Below are 20,172 nucleotides of genomic sequence, written 5' to 3'. Positions count from 1 at the left end.
CCCCGGCCACAGTCGATCGCTCCCGTGTCAATGCAAAAGTAATGAGGAAAATAAAGTGAAAAAGAGATGAAAAAGAGAGAAGTGTTTCTACTGAGAGAGAGCAAATCGGACCTGTCCCCGTCGCCGCTCCCCTCGCCGTCGCTGCTCGCGGAGCTCGGCTGCCGGCCGCTCCTACCACCGACCGTGTCCTCCGGCGGCAGGACCTCCTCGCTCCTGTGAACTGTAAAGGACGACTTCCCCTTCTTCCCGAAACCCAGCCGCCGTTTCCGTCCTTCCTCGCCCACGCATGTACCACCAACAGACGCACGTGGTATGTTATGGATTTTGCGTGATGTGATAACAATTTTATTGTTCGTTTCGTTTCGTTCGTTCGTTCGTTCGTTTGTGGTTGCAAGTTGCGGTAGCAAGAGCAACAGTTGTGAACATAATGTCAGTTTATAGAGTCGATTTTTTTTACAGACGTATACGTTTTTTTTTTTTTTTTTCATAAGTATACGAGAGTATCGATTCAAGTTTGTTTTTTTTGGCGATCGGTCCAGCAAATCGATGATGGTGATCCGTGTGGAGTGTTCCATGAACACGAGCACACGAGAGCGCGGGGCGACGATCGGCCGCCACGATGAGAAATCGTGCAGGTGGGTGCAGATCGATGACGTGAATGGTCCCCCAGCGTCGAGAGGTGGTTGGTTGGTAGAAGTAAAGTGTGAGTGTGTTCATGTCGAAGAAGAGGCAGATAGAGATGAGGAGGGATGGCGGAGAAAACAAGAATACAATTAGAATGTACATACTGCCCCGCTTATTGGGTTTTTTTGCTTTGTCACGATATGCTCTTGTTATCGTTCAATTCGTTACCCGTCGAATCGAATTGTAATACAATCCGCGCAATCGTAACGACCAAGACTTGAAATATGAAGAATAAGATACAACAGATAATGAATAATTAGTAGAATAAAATCATTCAAACAGAGCACAAACGTACTTCCTGTATCAATTTGTTCAGTAACTTTATCTTACGTTTCATGTGTATAAAATACTTGGAAAATACGATGTATAAAATACCTACATTTAGTATTTTATACATAAAGTAGTTACAAACTGTATATATAAAGTATGTATCTAAATATTTTATATATAAAATACTACATGTCTAAGTATTTTAAGTACATAGTTCGTAATCGATCACGCTAATTCTGCATTTCATCAACCGCGCATGTTTTCAAACGTATGCAAGCTTATTCTCGTTACGTTTTACCCATTAGTTTCTTATTCTTCTTGTTCTCATTCTTCATTCACGTTTCGATTGTGAACTTTAAAACGTAACTAAAATTTTTTGTTGTATGCGTTCAAAGCTATTGAATTTATCTTCATCAACGTTTAACAAAATGCGTTCGTACATCGACGACATATTTGCGTCATCCTCATTTGTAGGCACGTAGCGAGAGCACACCGTTATAATCTACACACTAACGATGCTAAACTACTCTATCCTAATTTACGAAATATTGATGTTCTGAAGAAAACGATATCCTTTTCACTAAAGAGAGAAGATATAAATGTCAGGAAAATAGAAAACTGTCTAATGTCGCGCAAGATGGTGTCATACATCGATCAAACGTTTCTAATATCGCGCGAACCGGAAGACTTTAGTTTCGCGCGAACGATCGATCTTTACGAAAATCACGACTACGTATAACACGTAGAGACTAAACGCAAACTTAACTAGAAATGGCCAGCGTGACAATGTGTTACCTGTCGCAGATAATTGGCTGGTACTATTGCTCTTCTTGCCCAAACCCGCTTGGTACTGCACCGCGCTTCCGCTACTGCTGCCACTTCCGCTTTTACTTCCTGGCGAGCTCTTACGACCTCTCCTCGCTGCTTCTTCAACGTTCAATGCAATCGTAGTATCGCTGAAACTACCCGTGTCTGCGAAACAAGAACACGTACTTGTACACGTATAGAATTAAATCAGAGCGGCCCGAGGGTGAAGTAAAAACTGTGAGCCACGTCTCTGTGTGTTCTCGTCCTGTCTTTTGTCACGTTAATTTAGAAAATAAGGGAACGAAAGCACGAAGCAAACTTACATAATAGAATATAGCTTCGGTCAGTTAAACTAAAAATTTCGCAATACACGGTTAAAACATAATTGTCATGAAAATATAAGGAGCAACGCGCGTGTAATCTTTACTGTATTATCGTTGACGAAAGATACGTGAAAAAAAGACGTTCGTGACTCGGCGAACTCAAAAGGAACTTTTAGAACGTTTGCGTGGACGTGTGCCCGTAGTTTATTAACTACCGCTAAATTCGAGTGCAATTAGTTCGTGACTATAAATCTCGACGAAAATTCATGTTACACTTTTGCAGAGTTCGGTCTTCGCTCTCTTAGTTTTATATATATCACGTCATCGTGACAGTAAAATCGATGTCTGTTTAAAGAGAATTTATATTCAGCGAAAAATCAAAGTCATAAGCGTTAAATAAAATTTCTATTAAACAGCAAGATGTAGGATACAGTAGTAGATAAATACAATAGAGTGGACATGGTAGAAAAATCAAATTTAATAATCAAAGAAATGTAATTTTAATAAGCGCAACTTTCAATATTATAGATATGTAAAATTATTAAAAGAGTCCATAATTATACGATTATGTTTATTCATGAAATAATATTTGGTAATGATTTGGGGATAATGAAATTATATTTATTCAATGGATAATGTAATCGACGCAAGTATTATCTTGTTATTAAAAAAATGGAACTTGTGTGTGTGTGTGTGTGTGTGTGTGTGTGTGTGTGTGTGTGTGTGTGTGTGTGTGTGTGTGTGTGTGTGTGTGTCGAAATAATATTTTAGAGAGCTAATCACTATGAAACTTTCTCCCTTACCTTTCTCGTCCTGCGGCACATCGGCATTACTGAGACTTCTGGTGAACTGACTTCTCTTATCGTGCTCGTCATGGCCATTGTCGGTGACCTGGCGTCTGGACGTCTTCTCGTACGAGCTCGACTGACTGGTGTACTCGCTGCTTTCGGGCATAGATGAAGAACGACGATTCCGAGCGTCGTCGTCGTCGCGACGATCGGCGACGACGTCGACGTCGTAAGTGGATTTTTTTCGGGGTCGTCGTCGAGCGGACGACAAGGACGACGGCGGCAACGGTGGCAGAAACGTCGACGCCACATCGGCGACATTGGCGAGCGGCGACGTTTTCGTGTTTTGTGGGTGTTGGTGGTGATGATCGTCGATCCGTGGGTGGTAGTTTTTAGCAGTGTCGGAGGTAGCGGTTTGGGAATCAAAGAGACTCGAATTAGCGTTACCAGGGCGGGGTGCTCGGTTACGGGGCCTACGCGGATCGCACGGGCCAAATCCGCAGTTCTCGCTGCACTGGCTCTCGCTCTCCATCGAGTACTCGTAGTACTCGAGGGTGTCGCTGATCGCCACGTTCCTCTTACTACTTCCCTGCGGTTGCTGATGCTGCGGTGGCTGCTGCTGACGCTGCCGTTGCTGCTGCGGTTGCTGCTGATACTGCTGACTTGAGTGCCGCTGTTGCTGCTGATGGAGCTGCACGAATTGCTGCTGACGCTGCCTCTTCTCGAGCATTTCGAGATCCCTAGCCTCCGGACAGCTGCTGTTCCGCCTACGATATCTATGCTTCGTCTCTAACGATGAACGCCGAAGATCGTCACCCTTTCGCAACAACGATCCCGACCTACCTAACTCCGAGGAGGACAGTGCTAGCTCACGACACTCCGGGCAACTACTCTTACGCCTAGCGCGCGATACGTATCGCGCATCGCGACTCGAAGAACGTTGCGACCCTGACCTAACTAGCCCGCGTGCCATCGGATAACTGCGATCCTGATATCGGTCCTCATGATCGTATCTTGCGTCTAAGTAGCTATCACGATCTTGTCCCGCGTCAAAGAAGCCCGATCTAATGCCGTCGTTTGCTCTAGCGTTCGCCACGTAGCCCGAAGTACGACGGAAATAATCAGCGCCGACTACCGTCTCCATCGACCCGAACTCCTCGTCAGATTCCAGTACAGTTCTCTCACCGTTTCCTCGCGGACCATACATTCGTAGATCTCTACTCTCTGGACAACTGCTGTTTCGCTTGCGACGGTACATACGTCTGGCACGGTCTGCAAGCGAGCTCACGTCTTCGTCTGAGTGTAGGGTCGGCGTGGACTCCGTACGTTGGATTGTCATCAATTTCTTGCTCTCCATTCTCGATTGAGCGCCTGACACGTGGTCTCTGGTCTGTGGCAGTCCGTGGGTCTCGTAGTCACCTGCGCCTCCATCTCTACTACCTCTTCTACTTCTTCGCCTTCGTCTTCGCGGCGCGAATCCATCCTCGTACGTTTCCGCCTTACTGTGCGTAGTCCAATAATCGTAGTCGTCGGACGAATGAAAACTGATGTAATCGTTCGTCGTGAACTTTTTGTCGTCATCATCAGATAGTGCATAACATTTTCCCTGAACAGCACAAGAACGTTTCGTTACATCATGAAAATATTCACCTTCGCGCACTGATCCACTAGTTCTTAAGGCACAAATGCCTTTGTCTAGATAACTAAACTGCTTCGGTTCGTAGTCCTTTTCCCGGTCTATAAATCCTTCGTCGTAATCAGTGTCCCAGTTCTCGCGAGTCTTATACCTATCCTCTTGATAAGAACGACCAGTTGCTCCGTGAGACCGCAGGACACCTTTTACGTCCTTCGACATCCAATCATCCATGTTAGTGGATTTTGTGACATCGTGGATTTTTGTGGCGGATCTCGCGAGAATATCACGATCATAATTTTTACTAGATGAAAAAGCTTCTTCAATATTACTATAGATATCACCAATCGAAGTACGAAGATCGCTGTCTACTTTCTTGGTTCTTGTCCCTGGAGATATATCCCTAATATACGAGGTGTCGTGATTCAAGTAACTTCCATCCGTGTATTTTTTCTTACTAATATCATCCTTGTCCAGAACATTCCTGAGATTAGCACGGTCGTTGTCACTGAAGAGACCATTGTCGTCCATTAAACGGGAACTATAAGAAGATTGATAATCGTCGGTCTCGGTGTTCTGCTTGTCGAAACTTGGAACGTAAATCTTCGTTTCGCCGCAACTAAATTCCGAGTCGTATCCATAAAACGGTCCTGATTTGTGGTCCTGATCGAGCAGAAAATCGTAATTTGTCTCTTTATTCGTGAGACTCGTAAGCACTTTGTCGTCACCGTTCGAATCGTAGTAGGATTTGCTCTGATCGTCCAACGCAGGTATCTTGTCACCATACCCGGCGTCGCTGAGAGAGAGATTCCGCTTGAGTTTTCTTCTGGCCGTCCTGAGACTGTCGTCGCTGAATATGTTGCTCGAAATGCTCTCGTACTCGAAACTCTTGGCCCGGCGCGATAGCAGACCGACGGCCCCTGGCCTAGTACCGAAACGATCACCGTATGTATCGTGCATCACGTCGAAGCTCCTAGTCTTAGCGGACAAAAAAGACCTACGCGGATGCAATCTAGCGTCTATGCTCCTAATATCGAAATGATCAGGGAGGTCGATCGAATCGACAATTGGTCGTCTTGTCCTCGTCGTCGTCTTGGTCGTCGTTGTCTTGGTCGTCATCGTCGTCGTTGTCGTCGTCGTCGTCGTCATTGTCGTTATTGTCGTCGTCGTCGTTCTCATCATCGCGGAATCGTTACGTGCACGCGACAATGTACCAAATCCTCCTGCGAGATACGGCGTCGAATACCTAGAGCGAAACTTTTCCACAAAACGATCGTTAAAGTTGACGCGGAGGCAATCTTCGACGTATATCGCCGGTATACGATTCTTAGCGCTACTAACTACGAGTCTCTCTGGCTTGAATATGTACCCCTCGGAAACGCTGTACTCGCTGGTCTCGGAGCTGTAATATCTCAGCATGTTCTCGTCGACGGTCTGCGATCTCGTGAATGGTGTACACATCTTTTTGTACAACGAGCGTACCACTGCGGACTTGCTCCGTACGAGGGGATATAGGGTGGGACACTTGCTAGGGTTGTTGCTTTTGGGCTTGGTGGGACAATGACATTCGCTGCAAGGTACCCTAAGTTTGTGCCTGCGCCTATTGCGCCTAGGGGGCGGGGGTATGGGGAATATGGCACCGGGTATTAAAACTGTCGGTCTGTAAACAATGTTTTTCATATAGAGAATTTAGCACTTTTGCGGGAACACAGCCAAAGGGTAAGCCCATTCCGCTTTTCATCTTTCTTTAGCTCCTTTCTCTCTCTCTCTCTCTCTCTCTCTCTCTCTCTCTCTCCCCCTCTTTTTCTTTTTTAACCGCGCGTTCGCGATCGATCGAACGCATATCGGTCATTAACATCTCGGAACTCGACTCTGTCGATTCGCCGAGAACAACGGGTCGGCATTTCAGAAGAGACACGCGGCGATCGATGTACTTAGCAATGCTTTTTCTTCATCTCTATGAACGCGATGAGACACAACTACCTAACCGTTCGACCAACGCCACGCACTGATCCCTGCTTTCTTAGAATGGGACACTAATTAAATGGACATTGACACAGTGCATAGGAAGTGCAATCTAATCGTTCTGTAGAGAAGGCGCGAAGGATATCGGAAGACTTGACACGTACACAAGCAGGATGTGAAAATGTGCAACTACGGGATACCCATTTAGTTGACAATGTCCATTTAATCCAGGGATTTTCCTTGACTCGAGAGGTTGAGCCGATGAGTGTGCTATTCTTCAGATTATCGATTTTATCGTGACATAAAGGACGTATAACGATGCATCCTAATGTTGCAGCGATATATGTTTAAAACAGCACGCTCGATGCTCAGATCCTCTTTCCTGACGGAGTATTTTATTGAATCTGCGTTGCTTTGCACATTGACCTGCCGCAACGCGAGGTAATTCGTATGCTAAAATAACGGAAATTTAATTATAAAACTATACTCACATTAGCGCTCTCGATCCACGTGGTCGTTCCGATTGCGTACTAAAGGCACTGCTCGTTACCGAAGCTATGCTTTCCATGTCAGAATCTCCAAGATCACCCAATATATCTTTATCGGGACTTAAATGCCCCCTCCTCGGTCTGTGTATTCTGTGAGCGTGACTGTGTGACAATGTTAATGGATCGTGTCCGATTGAAGGAAGATCCGAGTCCGAAAGGCCACTATAATGCCTTTCCCAGCCTGAGAATAAATTAATCAATTATTGAAGATATAATAAAAATTTATTTTAAAAAAATGAGTTAATATATTGACTATTATGTTGTTTTTCATTCTTTCCAGTAATACCAAAAAAATAAGCAAATATCGGAAAAACGCAATAACTTTTCCGATGAAAAACATTAAACCTCTCATACCTGCGCTCCTGTATATCGACTGTCTGTTGCGATGTCTCATGAATCTTGCTCGTTCCTCTTGCGCGACTCTTTCCTTTAAAGCTGCCGGGATTTGAGGTAGCTGACGTTTCTTTGGCGATCCAGTAGGTGTGGCGGTCGCCGATCTCGAGCCGAATCTAAATAGGAGCATTGGTAAGTCCAGTTCTAGTTCCCATAAGTATATAATCTAGATAATGTCAAAAGAGTTTTTCCTGTGATATTTTATACCTCGTCGAATGAACGTATCCGTGCGAGTAGGGAATGGATCTATGCTCGGGTGGAGACAAGGAACGATGACCGGTGGGACTCTGAGACCTTCCTCGATATCTAATGCTTGGAGAATCCATAGGTGCCGCGCTGTGCGACCTGTGACCCATCAATCCCCGATGGATCTCGTCCTGCGGTACGTATTTAATAATGTACACCTCGATAAATGTTATCTAATAACATGTATTAATCGATTTCAAAAATAGAATATCTATATCTTCTTTTTCGGTTCATTTCAGAGAGAATAATTTTGCTAAAGCATCTAAAAATGTAATTAAGTACAGATTTGAAAAATAATTTCGTTTGAGCCATCAAAATAATTATGTAAGATGCTCTTGAACTAATCGCTAGAATGTTAAAGTTTTGCAGTATTGTCATCAACGCTTAAATTCTACACAATTACTTTGATGATCCAATAAAATTATTTTCAGATCCAACTAAGTTTTTAAATACTTCAGCAAAACTACGTGATTATCAATTTAAATCATTTTATTTATTTTAGTCTAGTTAAAAGTTCCCGTCGAAGCTCAGATACTGTTACTTTTTTTTATAAATGCTCCATTTAAAAATTTTTTGCGATTGGTGCTCAAATGATAATTAAAAATGTTCTCGAACACTTACCTTACGATATGTCTGGTAACTCGAGCCGATAGTAGCGGATTGGTCACGAGAAACCATTAGGGCTGCCCTTTTGCGTCCCTGAGGTGACATATCTCTTCGACTCCGATGCTCACCATCGATGCAGAGTTCCCTCTCCGGCGGTGGGCTAGAATAGTGGCTGCTCCAGCATGCGTTCATTTTTTTTTCATCAATCAGTGAATGTTGCGTGCCTTACAAGTTAAATGAGGCGAGTGCTGTGATCTCGCGCTAATCATTAAAATGCATGCGGCCAGGATGGTGGGAAAGCGGAAAAAAAGATGTTCGGAACGCTAGGAGCGAGAATGAGCTACACAGCACCGAGAACGGAGCCAAAACGTCAAAATAAAAATGAAATCCGCAAAGTCCTTTTCATTCGTTATCTTTTCAAATCTTTTTCATCTTTCTTTCATATTTTGGCGCATAACATATAAGCGTGAGCTCAATTCGACTTTTCAGATTGCAAACTGCGAATGCATATCTCCTAATTTGGCGCGAAGCAGCTCCAAGTTACTCGGCAATGCAGTCGAACGTTCTCCTTGGTGTTCTCGATCGCGGGACTCTTTTCGTTGCCAAAAATGAAAGTACGCGCAATAAAAAAAAAGGGTGACTCGTCATAAATTAAGAATATGCCGTGTAAGTGCGTTAGATGAGTGCCAAGTACCATGTAAGTATTGCACGTCGAAAAGAACGACCGTGGCGCGAAGTGTGTAAGATATCTAGAATAATTTTCACCACTTTTGGCAACGAAAATCTGGCGAATGGCAATCGAAGCTTCGAGAAATTCAATCCACCCCGGCCGATGCACTGCAATGCACTAAGCATTCTAGAAGCCATGTCTTGTCGCATCTAATACAATATGCGTATATGCAAGAAGCAATGACAGCATGACGTCTAAAGTGCCTACATGAATGGCGATTTGCTAAATATTCGCATTTAATATATCGTTGTTCATCTCACTATATTTTCGCGCCTTGACAAAGAACGAAAATGAAGGATAGATATTGTCCCAAAAATTTTATAACACCGAAACATATTGTGCATTGCAATATTCACCGACTTGCGTATACAATATCGCGCGCGTGAAAAAGTACAAAAGGCGTTAGAGATTTTCTGTTTGTCGATAGTAGTTCCCGTCACCGACGACGTCCGTATCAGGGTCGCTGTTTCTTTTTTTCACCGAAAAAAAAGGACACTTTCTTTCCTCCTTTCCTCCCATCCACGCTTGGAAGTAATATCCTTGTCAAATAAAGGTTCCTCGTGTCTTTGTTGTCCGTTCTTAAATTAAATTAGCTATATGATCACGTCAGTACACGTCCCGTTGTCACGTCCCTATTACATCTCCGGCTTGTCGGCATGACTAACTGACTGATCTACGCGCAATACAGAACCTAGCGGTGAGGATGCAAGACGTGTGACTGCGTGATTCGTGAAAGATAAGATATAAATTGTAATGGCCGTACCGCTTATAATTTGACGGCATATTATGAAACCTAAAAAATAAATCACAAGGCACACGATTAAAATTAAAATCAATGGGCGATGGCGCGGCCGCGGCCGACGCGTTCATTGTCTAATTTTTTTATCTCTCCACAAGTCATACATTTTTAACATGAAACATTTTGTCCGCATTAAATGTATCAATTTAAAATATATCCAATTATGAATTTTTACAGACGTGCTAAAAAAACAAATTTCTGATTGAAAATGGACGAATTAGAAGAGTCTGATCATATCTATCAGAATTCTGATTATCTCAATTGAAATTATAATAGATCGAATTAGATTTTTTACCTGAATTCCAATTAATATAACCAGACTATTTTTTCAGTGTAATATTTTTTAATTCAATATTTTTAGGATATCGCGAAGACATGAAAAAAATGGTATAGAATTTATATAATATCATGGAAATAAATTTTTTGTAATTCTCGTATGATACATCGGAAAAGCTATTTGTCGTTTACCATTAAATATAATAACGTCCGCGCTAAATTATAATAAAAATATTTTATTAAAACGCAGATATTGTTCATTGTATTAGCCGCCGGCTTGATTTGACGACGATGGATATGTTAATATAACTGGTGAAACCCTTTCGAATAATCTCATTAAACGATATATTGAAGGTTGTTTAAATATGCGTAGGATGTCCGCTGCTCTCAAAGCAGACTGGAATGTTTCAATTATTCGGAGAAAGCTTTTACAGGCTAATGCGCGCTTAGAAGCGTTCGCTTTGCAGATCGAAGCTGTACGATATAAAAAAAGTGCAGAGCGACGCCGGATAGTATCTCGGCTTATCCTCATCTCTGCCACTCTACCTGCCAAGCCTATTGAAGATAGCCTACGTGTTCATTGAATTCGCTACATTGATTCGATTTGCCGCGGGTATCGTCGATGAAAAAAATTATAGGCAAGCTATCTTTAAAGCGAGAGCAAGACGTGTGTTGACATTGAAACAATTTCAAAAAGTTTACTTGCTAAAGGGAGTTAAAGGGAATTATATGAGAATTATAAATATCACGCATATGCATATCACGAATTTTGTTACGTAATAAATTTCGTTATCGTTGATGATTAATTCACGTCAACGCAGATTTCACAGACTTCATATTTTCGTATATAACTGAATAATTTATTACAGCAGCAATAAATTATTGTGTATTTAACTTTCTTCTCTGAGATCCATTAATTTAGCAACTGTGCGATTTCGAATAAGTTCATTACTGTTATAGATTAACTCTTTAAACAGTTATTTTCTTATCTTCATTCTCTTTTGACGTGCACTATTGTTTCTTTCGTTTCGTACATAAGTAGAGACTCGATATAAATATTACTTTCCACTCAAGAATAATAATTGTCGAACGTTATCACTGAAGTATTAATATGGATACGAGTTTCAGGCTAACTTCCGGAGCTAGCAACGGTCGCGGGACAACTGCTGTGTCAATTGGCTTGTTGCCCAGTTTTATAACTTAGCTTTTACCCTCTCTCTTTCTTTCGATTGACCCCTCCCGTTCGAGTCTTATCTTTTTTCAAACTTCCGTTAGCAATAATTTATTTTATATATTCGTACTTGTCTCTATTTTCCCTCTGCACTTGGCTTACATTTTAGTCGTGTAAAAAAGAAAGCAAATCAGAACTCAGTATCGGAACTGCTTCCAAAACTTCACGGAAACTATTTTCAAATTATTAAAAGAAACAACTCTCTACAATAACTTTATGACAAATGATCGGTAAAAAGAGGGCAAAAGAGTAAAAGAAATTAATGAAGACTTTTTTATCGTGTATTTATTTTAAGCCACGTAAAGTTCTCTCTAATTGCATAGATTCGATAAACGTCCAATTCTAAGTACGGTAAGAAGAAGTTCTTGCGGAAAAATATTCTGTATCGTACACTGAAATAACATCTTTGTATAATAAAGATCGCAACACGAGAATAATTCTTACGCAACAATAATAGTTACGAAATCTATAAACTAGATTTTAAGTTTCGGGGACAGCAACTCTGTCAGATTAATATCGTAATTCCTACCCACCAAGTATGCTGAATTCATTTGAATGCCGCATTTAATTTTCAATAATGTATAAAATGTAGACTTATTTCTATTCGATATCTTATGATACTCGCATAAACGTTTCGATTTGCGTATGACGGATTTATGCAGTATTCGGAGACATTCTAAGCTAGTTGAATTAAACGTTTTTTTTCTGACGGTTTCAATATACTCTCTTTCGTTAGACCAGGAGATTTATATATATTACAGAGATTTTAAGAAATAATCTTACCTAGAGGAACTGCCAATACTGCTTATGCTGGCACCGTCAGCCGTTCTCCTCTGTTCTCTAGACACGTCGCAATCCGTAATGTCACACTCCGAGGTGTCGGAGTCACTTAATCTCGAGGTGGTCGATGGCGGACTAAGATGACAATCTATCATGTCATCATCTTGGTAATACCTGAAGAGTAAAAATAGTTAATAGTCTTAGCGGTAGTAGTTACTCCCGTTTCGTCGTAATATTATAAATTTATTTCTATTTATTTAGAAACAAAAGAACATGGACAGAATGAATTTGTCGTAAAATATAGATTTCTGAGACCCACGAGATAAGACATTGTACAATGTTACGTCACATTATATGTAGAGAAAGGTATAACATAGGAACATTGTCAAACATTCCGTAAGAGATTCGTATCGATGCGAGGCATTTATTTGATCGCTTTTAGCATTGGCATTGGAACTACTAGCATTCGCGAGTGCGAGTCATACCTAACGTGCCGGTGTTCTCCGTGAGGGGTCAGAGAATGCCATTCTGGTTCCTCCTCCAGGAGACATACTGCCAATTCCAGGACAGCCTCGCCGAGGAAATCGTTCGCCTCGTACTTAGCGTAGTCCCAGACCGTAATCTCCAGTGCTCTCTTTCTCAGCTCCGAACGTCTGACTCCCTTGTAAACGAAAGTCTCATTCCATCTGGGATCGTTCGTGTTTGCCACAGTTTTCGTACGTTTTTTCGATTTTTCGCTGTAACATTTAAAAAAAGAACGTATAAAACACTCGGAAGTTTAGTCGGTAATTAAATTAGAATAAAATAGGCCACAAACTGAATAATCATTGTTAAAACATTTTGCACGGAAAGAACAATTTTGATAAAATATCTAAAAATTTAGGTAGATACAGACCTGAAAATAATTTTGTTGGCCCATCAAAATAATTATGCAGAAAACTCAAACATGATGAGCAATGCTACAAAAAGTTTCAACATTCTACCAGCTTGAGAATCCTACATAATTATTTTGATAATCTCGAACAAAATTTTCAGACTTGCATAGCTAAAAATTTTTAGATACTTCAGCAAAACCGTTCTTTTTCATGTAAAACAAAATTATAACGTTAACGTACATACATCAAATAATATATTTTAAACAATGTATTTAGTTGAGTTTTCATGATATTTGATGGAATTATCTGTAGATGCTTCGATACTCAAATTATGAATATCAGAGCATTCGCAGGTATTACGCGTACTTCTTCGAAATTGTCAATTGAAATGTACTCTCTCTCTATCATCGAATACTATAAAATAATAATACTCAGTAAATTCACTTACCTTTTGTCAGGAAGCAGAAAAATTTTGGCGTAAGGGTTTCTAAGTTCGCCGTTGCTCCTTGGGGTGAGTCCCGCGGCGCATATTATCGTGACGAACAGCTCAAGTCCCATGGGATCGAAGTCCAGCTTCACCTGGATGCTGCCGCCCACGTTCGCATTTCCAGTCGGACGTCGGGAGTGTCGACTGCGTCCTTGGGCGTACAGGTCCGGCGAGCCCGGCGACGTCACTAAAACCGAGGGTTTCTCACGCCTCGCGTCGTACAATTCTGCAAGTGATCGTGCAGCTTCGACTAGGATATAACTTTCCGTATCTACGATCTTGCAGCGATTCACGTGAAGAGAAGGTATTCGCGCGAGATTCGTCATGAGGAAAGTAACGAATAGAAGTAAGAGACGACGGTAAATGAAGAAGAAGAAGAAATTCGGGTGATCCAATGAATGAACAAACTCTCATGCTTTCGTTGCGCTAACACATTCATTGCCAACCGATCACTGGCACTCACATTTATTGGCAATGAATGTGTTAATATTCGTGTTCATACGATATGTATTAGATAAATACTCAAACGGCAGAAAGATTGAAAATGTATCCTCAAGACGTCCAAAGTAATGTTTGAAAGATTGAGATGTCTATTAGACGTCTGTTCGAGAAATCTCTGCGTCGATCGGATACTTGAGTGTGCGAAATTATAGATGCGAAAACCAAGTTCTATCTCACAACGTCATCGAACCCCTAGGGATGTTGCAAAATCGATAAACTATTTCTGAACAGTCCTGGAAACACCCACGTCTTTCGTAGAAGTGGAGTCCGCATGCACGGGTTCTCACAATCACGGAAATCCGTGACAACGAGCCACGAAAGGAATAAGGGGAGTTATTATGATAATAATGTTAGATCGATATATAGTGGAGATAATAGACAAGTAGTGAATACAGCAAATTACACTTATCCGGTTTAAGGTTTACACGAGATACTCGTGATTTGTTATAAGTAGAAAGGAAGCACGATTGAGGGATTTATATATTATATATCGGCATCTTTATATCTTGTATAATACATATAATATATAATAGTTGTTGCTCCCATAAGACTATACCTATACAACGGTGCTCTTTTAACGAAGGGAGGAGGAGGGGTGCATTAGCACTACGATCTACATCTACGTTAAACATCGACGATACTCAAGGCAGAATAAATAGTAAATCAATCTTCGTTGCTTCGCCATACGTCTTGTCGTAGCATCGAAATCATGATTCCGGTCCCGTTTGTTGAGATTTGAAGGCAAAATCTCACGAAACGGTGGTCGATAACGGAGATAAAAGGCTAATGGTACAGGCAAGAAACATTGATTAATAGAAAATGATTTAAAGAAAGTTGTCTGAGGCCTACCCCATAGTAAGCATTTCTTAAGACCTGAAATGCGAAAAATGTAATTCGTAGCATAATGTTATTTTTGATATGCTTAATACGAATACTTATGCGAGTAACGCAGTGTTAGTAACGGGAGGCACAGTACACTGTTTTACGTGTAATGAGAGATTTAATTAATAAATATTTTATTAATCAAAATAATTAATTTTCAACTCTTCCGTCTGTTTTTAATTTGTGCTGATTTTCTTATTATTCATCTTCCCTATAAATCTTACCTAAAATACGACAAGAAGATTTACGGAAAAATTTTTTTAAACAAAACAAACTACGTTAATATTTTCTTTGATCAACTAAAAGGAAGATGTAAATGCATTTCAAACAAAATACTTCTGTGATTCTATAATAATCACATTCAGTTTAAAACAACATCTTCCTAATATACTATCTTTTTTCTAACTCTTTAGCTACGTCCAAATTGACATCCTGAGAAGAATGAAAGCCGATCTACCTAAAACGATCTCATCCCTTTTGATTATATAATTACCATTTGTGCATATACCTGCAGAATACAAACAATAACATTACAATAATGTTATAATTTCTCATTCAATATAATAATAGTATAACACATGTTGTACAACACACTGTTGAGTAGAAAATTATAACATTAATGTAATGTTACTTTGTGTTCTACGGGTATATAATTTTATATATGTATATATATAATTTCTTGTAACGCTTATTAAAATGTTTATTGGAATAACGCTCGGTACTAAAAGCCCACATGCAAGACTACTATATTATATCAAATTGATAATAAGTATATTTAGAATTTTATAAAAAAAATATGTTACAAGTATATATTCCGAATTTGAGCGAAACGAGTCGGTGATGGAATAATCTAGATCACAACATTTGTGATACATAGAAGCGAAATCAAGTCGGAAGACGGCCGGAAACGAAACGTGCTCTGTGTATAGTTACCTTTGTGGTGCGGCGTCGGAGGCCCGGAGATGGTTTCGTGTTTCTGTCTCCACTGGCTCTGAGCAACGATTCTCCTGGATATCATGGGCGTCGATGGGCCCGGTCCTGCAGGCGCCATGCCCGTTGTCGACAACTTTCTCTCAACTATGAGCTCAATCTGTGGCTCCAATCTCGATTCGAAGATGATGTCGTAAACCTCCTGGAAGCTTTTGCCTTGAAGGGACCTTCCATTCCACGCGATCACCTCGTCACCTGAAACAGCCGCAAGGGACAAGCGTCGTCCGATTCGTTCTTATGGACGATTGTGGGAACGGAAATAATGTTTGCTCGCGATTGTTATGAGCGCTGTCGACAAGCCGTGCGCTTTCAAAGTATCAAAGTTGAAAGAAACGGATTATCACGACAAAATTTATTAATTAATGCAAAACTAATAATCAATTTCCGATTATAATTTTTCCGAAGAAGAGCGACAAAAATTTTGCAATTTACAGTAAGTATATTCCGTAACAATTTATCATCACGTATTATCATAATTTCGTCGTAAATGGATAAGACTCGGACGATTAAAAAATTCTGCGAATTGCTTGATCCGAACTTTATAATCTTACCGAGTCTAAGTTGACCTTCTATGTCCGCCGTGCTACCCTTTTTAATTTTCTCGATCAGAGCGCCCATGGAACCATCTTCTAATAGCTTGCCACCGACAACTTTTAGTCCGAGTACACTACTACAGCTTCCGGAGCCGGCCGATTTTCGTAAAACCATGTGGCCGATGATCTTCTGACCGTCCTCGCTCACTTGCCAGGATAATGGATGCTACGGAGCGCGGATAGTATTTCTTTACTGATAATGAGTGTCATACCTTCATAAACCATTAACTATACATATGGAATAATAGTCCGGATTCTGGTCTGATCTTAGATCCAAATGCGCTTACGTAAGAAAATTTAATAAAATCTGAGATATTTTATGTGACATTAATTAATAACCAGTATGACTTAATATAATTATGAAATATACTGTTGTTTTATTGTAAAAGTAACTAGTTACAAATCATATTCCAGAAACTCATTGTTTATAAGAAATTTGTATAATTTCATATCGATTTCCAGTATCCTGGACATATTTCCATTTTATTGATCTATATTTACTAATTAAAACACAACTAATAAAAAACAATTGCACCACACATCAGTTTACAAATACAATTAAGAAATGCTTTGCGTTTGCAACACATTTCTTTTGCACTATTTGAGATTAAAAAATATTGTAAGATACAAATATATAATTTTGAAACTAGCATAAGATTTGAGAGGATACGAATTGGTAAATTGTGTCGATATACAAAAAAGAACAATATAATTAATTAGAAAATGGAAACAACTTTAATTGACTATTTTAAATAAGTTGTTTCTAACAAGTAAAAGCTTCATGTTTTTAACTTTCATGAAACCTTTCGCTATCCTCTCAATGAAAAAAGTGGTCTTTATGATTTTCGACGATCTAGGCACGTCGGAAAATTTAGAACTACAAGCAACCCATACTGTTGTAACATGAAACATATAAAAGCGAATAGTGGCCATTGCTTCATGCGCTACATGCGTGATTAGCAAATATTACAATACCTAGGCATTCTGTGCAGCATGCATCCCGCACCTGTTCAATTTTTCAATGTCCAAAGATCCCCGGAAAACTTAGAAAAAATTATAGATATACATGTATTGCAGACATGCAAATAACACTGCGTGGTCGTCAATATGCGTAATATTGCACAAAAATCCTGAGCGTGATGTATTTTTATCTGAGAACGACACGATTCACCAGGTGGATCTACTTTAGGGAAAGGGGCTCGCCTCTTTTTGGCTTCTGTCCTATCAAATGCTGAGCTTCTCTAATATCTAATACGAGATTCATAGAAAGCCCGAAGTCTTGTAAGACAGAATTTTAACTCAAATTTTTATTCATAAAATTATTATATTGTTTTACTATAGTAGATTTAACAATAGCAATGCTAGATATTACTGGGAAATTAGAAAATAAAGTCTACACAATCATCAATTGTATATTCTCGAAAGCTCAAATTTCTGAAATTTCTTAATAGATTCAACCATTTTATAATTCATTTCTACTTTTACGCCAGTAAAATATTTGAAAAGTAATTTAAATCGTTGTAATAACAGTAGTGTTTATAATCATGTTGAAATGCAAGTTGAAAGAACTTCCTGTCAGATATGTTCGAAACGCAATGCTTAGCAAGATTAAATACCAGACAACAATTAAGCTTCTTGTTCGTGATTAAATAATAGTATTAAACAAACTTCTTTCAATAATACACCAGTTATATAACCGCTCGAAATCGTAATAATTGAAGAGATATTAAAAAATCATTTGCTCAGAACTGATCGACGACAACTAACGAGGTCGTCAAGTCTCATCAGTTGCGATATCCTTTGGCCGCGATCCAATTTGATTAATTATGAAACAGATACATTTTTCTTTCGAGAACTGGCAACTTTGCCAATCCTTTAATTGGATCATTTTAGACGTAATTTGCTTCGCGAAAGAGTCACGTCAGTTCGTGAAATTTTCTAAACTTTACTAAAATACACAGTTAACAAAGATACAATATCGCAATGCATTTTTATTGAATAAGATTTGCGCCTGTCAGGACGCGAATCACAATTATCGATCGGATGTAATCGCACAAATTAATTCCCGCATCGTCAAGTCCCGTTCTTTCCACCTTCGATTTATTTGAAAGTCAGTAGAATCAATCGCGCTCGACAGTGTTTAGTTTCCTCGTTTTTACCTTTACGCATCACAATCAGTTTCCACTTTTGCTTCCGAGAAAATAGAAGCAAGCCTCGAGTTACGTGACTTGTTTGGAAAATAGAAGTGAAAAAGATTGATCCCGATCGAGTTGCTTCAAGAGATACGTAAGTCGTTGCCAGATAAATTACCCGATTGCCCACTGTTTATCCAGGGAATTTAATCTTGGTTATTTGCTTCGTATAATTGGACCGCGATCCCTACAGCTTATCTTCTTAGTCTATCGAACAATGAGCAGTGCACGCAATATTTCGTCCATTCGAAACATTGCAAAAATACTTAAATCTAGAACTGCAGTCGTGAAATATTTCACGGATATTCTATAATTAGTTAGCATGTCTAATACTTATTTAATTTTCTTAACGTTTCTAAATAATTTACTTTTAAAACGATATAAATAAATCTTTATTTATCTGTCAACAACTGCGGAGAAATTAAATTTTATATCGTTATAGCATTTCTCCTCCATCTGGAGAATTAAAAGCATCGATCGATGTTATTTTCTGCTAATTTCGACAAAAATAGATATCAAATCGAATCATCTTTATAAAGTATTTATAACTGGTTATGTAATTTTATTTCGTTTTAGATCTCAATAAAATTTTCCTAAATTTTTTTTAAATAAAAGAAGATATCTTCAATAATCTATAATCAAATCGTGATTACTACTTATTATCCACTTTCGTTATTTGATTCGTTTATACAAAACGTTTTATTTCCACAACTATTAATCAAATACACACAACAGACGCATACATTTATATTATATTGATGAATAAAAATACTAAATTTAGCTTTATGTATAATAACATCAAGAGTCATTTTTTCTCTCTCTCTCTCTCTCTCTCTCTCTCTCTCTCTCTCTCTCTCTCTCTCTTTCTCTCTCTCTAGATATTTCCAGGACACGCCAGGTTTACACGCCGAATACTGAATCGATTATCTGCAACTTCTTATACATTAAATATAAGTCACAAAAACTTAATTGGACGATCGTACCTTAATTTGGAAGTGGCGTAAAAGAGAAATGAATGTCAGAAATTATATTCATTATTTAAAAGTACATAAATCTTCTCCGTCACTATTAAATCTATGTCATTGCGAAACTCGAGGAAAATTACAGCAGATTTTAGGTAAAAGAGGCACGATAAAATGGAATCGAAAGAAGCCTGACGCAAGAGAATTGTACAGAAGATAATTTTCTACTTAAAACTTTTGAATTCACAGAATACTGTGGATGGCAATCAGTAAAAAATTTTTGCCTTTTTACCAATTCCATCAATGTGTGCATAAATGATCAATAGCATAATCGGTTATTTGACAATAAGTCAATTTAAAAGTTGAAAGTGAACGATATTCCGTGACTTCAGCTTTTTGGGACTCCAAATAAGCTTGAATTGTATATCAACACTGTAAGTTGTACAAAGAAAGCCGATACAAATCATACAAACGAACCTCGAAACGAATACAAGCACACAAGCCTTTAAGCACGAAGTTTAAGGTTAATCGAGCAAAAGAGGTTCTCTCTCCTGTCAGCACAGATGGAATGAAAAAAAAATCAAACGTTCAAATATAATTTCGTAATTACG

The 20,172-nt window shown here is 39.3% G+C and overlaps 1 protein-coding gene across 9 annotated transcripts in view; it reads right to left on the bottom strand.

Annotated features, from left to right (window-relative positions):
• The window catches only part of LOC108755400 (regulating synaptic membrane exocytosis protein 2), a 63,118-nt gene that overhangs the window by 9,462 nt on the left and 33,484 nt on the right, over positions 1-20,172 (bottom strand). For 4 of the 9 annotated variants that reach the window (XR_001939764.1, XM_018498359.1, XM_018498353.1 and 1 more), the window contains exons 8-19: positions 16,366-16,573; positions 15,758-16,009; positions 13,403-13,667; positions 12,565-12,816; positions 12,083-12,253; positions 9,757-9,786; positions 8,279-8,435; positions 7,619-7,788; positions 7,373-7,527; positions 6,962-7,199; positions 2,888-3,024; positions 1,750-1,926 (exon numbers count right to left, since the gene is read on the bottom strand). Coding sequence is in view for 8 of the 9 variants with exons in the window: in XM_018498359.1 (XP_018353861.1) it covers positions 1,750-1,926; positions 2,888-3,024; positions 6,962-7,199; positions 7,373-7,527; positions 7,619-7,788; positions 8,279-8,435; positions 9,757-9,786; positions 12,083-12,253; positions 12,565-12,816; positions 13,403-13,667; positions 15,758-16,009; positions 16,366-16,573 (2,212 nt within the window). In the remaining variant the exon portion in view is untranslated. Of the gene's footprint in view, positions 1-111; positions 221-1,749; positions 1,927-2,887; positions 5,533-5,712; positions 6,166-6,961; positions 7,200-7,363; positions 7,528-7,618; positions 7,789-8,278; positions 8,436-9,756; positions 9,787-12,082; positions 12,254-12,564; positions 12,817-13,402; positions 13,703-14,160; positions 14,176-14,791; positions 14,816-15,757; positions 16,010-16,365; positions 16,574-20,172 lie in introns of all 9 variants that reach the window. The other 5 variants (XM_018498361.1, XM_018498355.1, XM_018498354.1 and 2 more) reach the window with 5 other exon arrangements.

This window comes from Trachymyrmex septentrionalis, unplaced genomic scaffold, assembly GCF_001594115.1.
Source record: "Trachymyrmex septentrionalis isolate Tsep2-gDNA-1 unplaced genomic scaffold, Tsep1.0 scaffold87, whole genome shotgun sequence".
In the NCBI taxonomy this organism is placed as follows: Eukaryota; Metazoa; Arthropoda; class Insecta; order Hymenoptera; family Formicidae; genus Trachymyrmex; species Trachymyrmex septentrionalis.
This window is presented reverse-complemented; position numbering and strand designations above follow the sequence as displayed.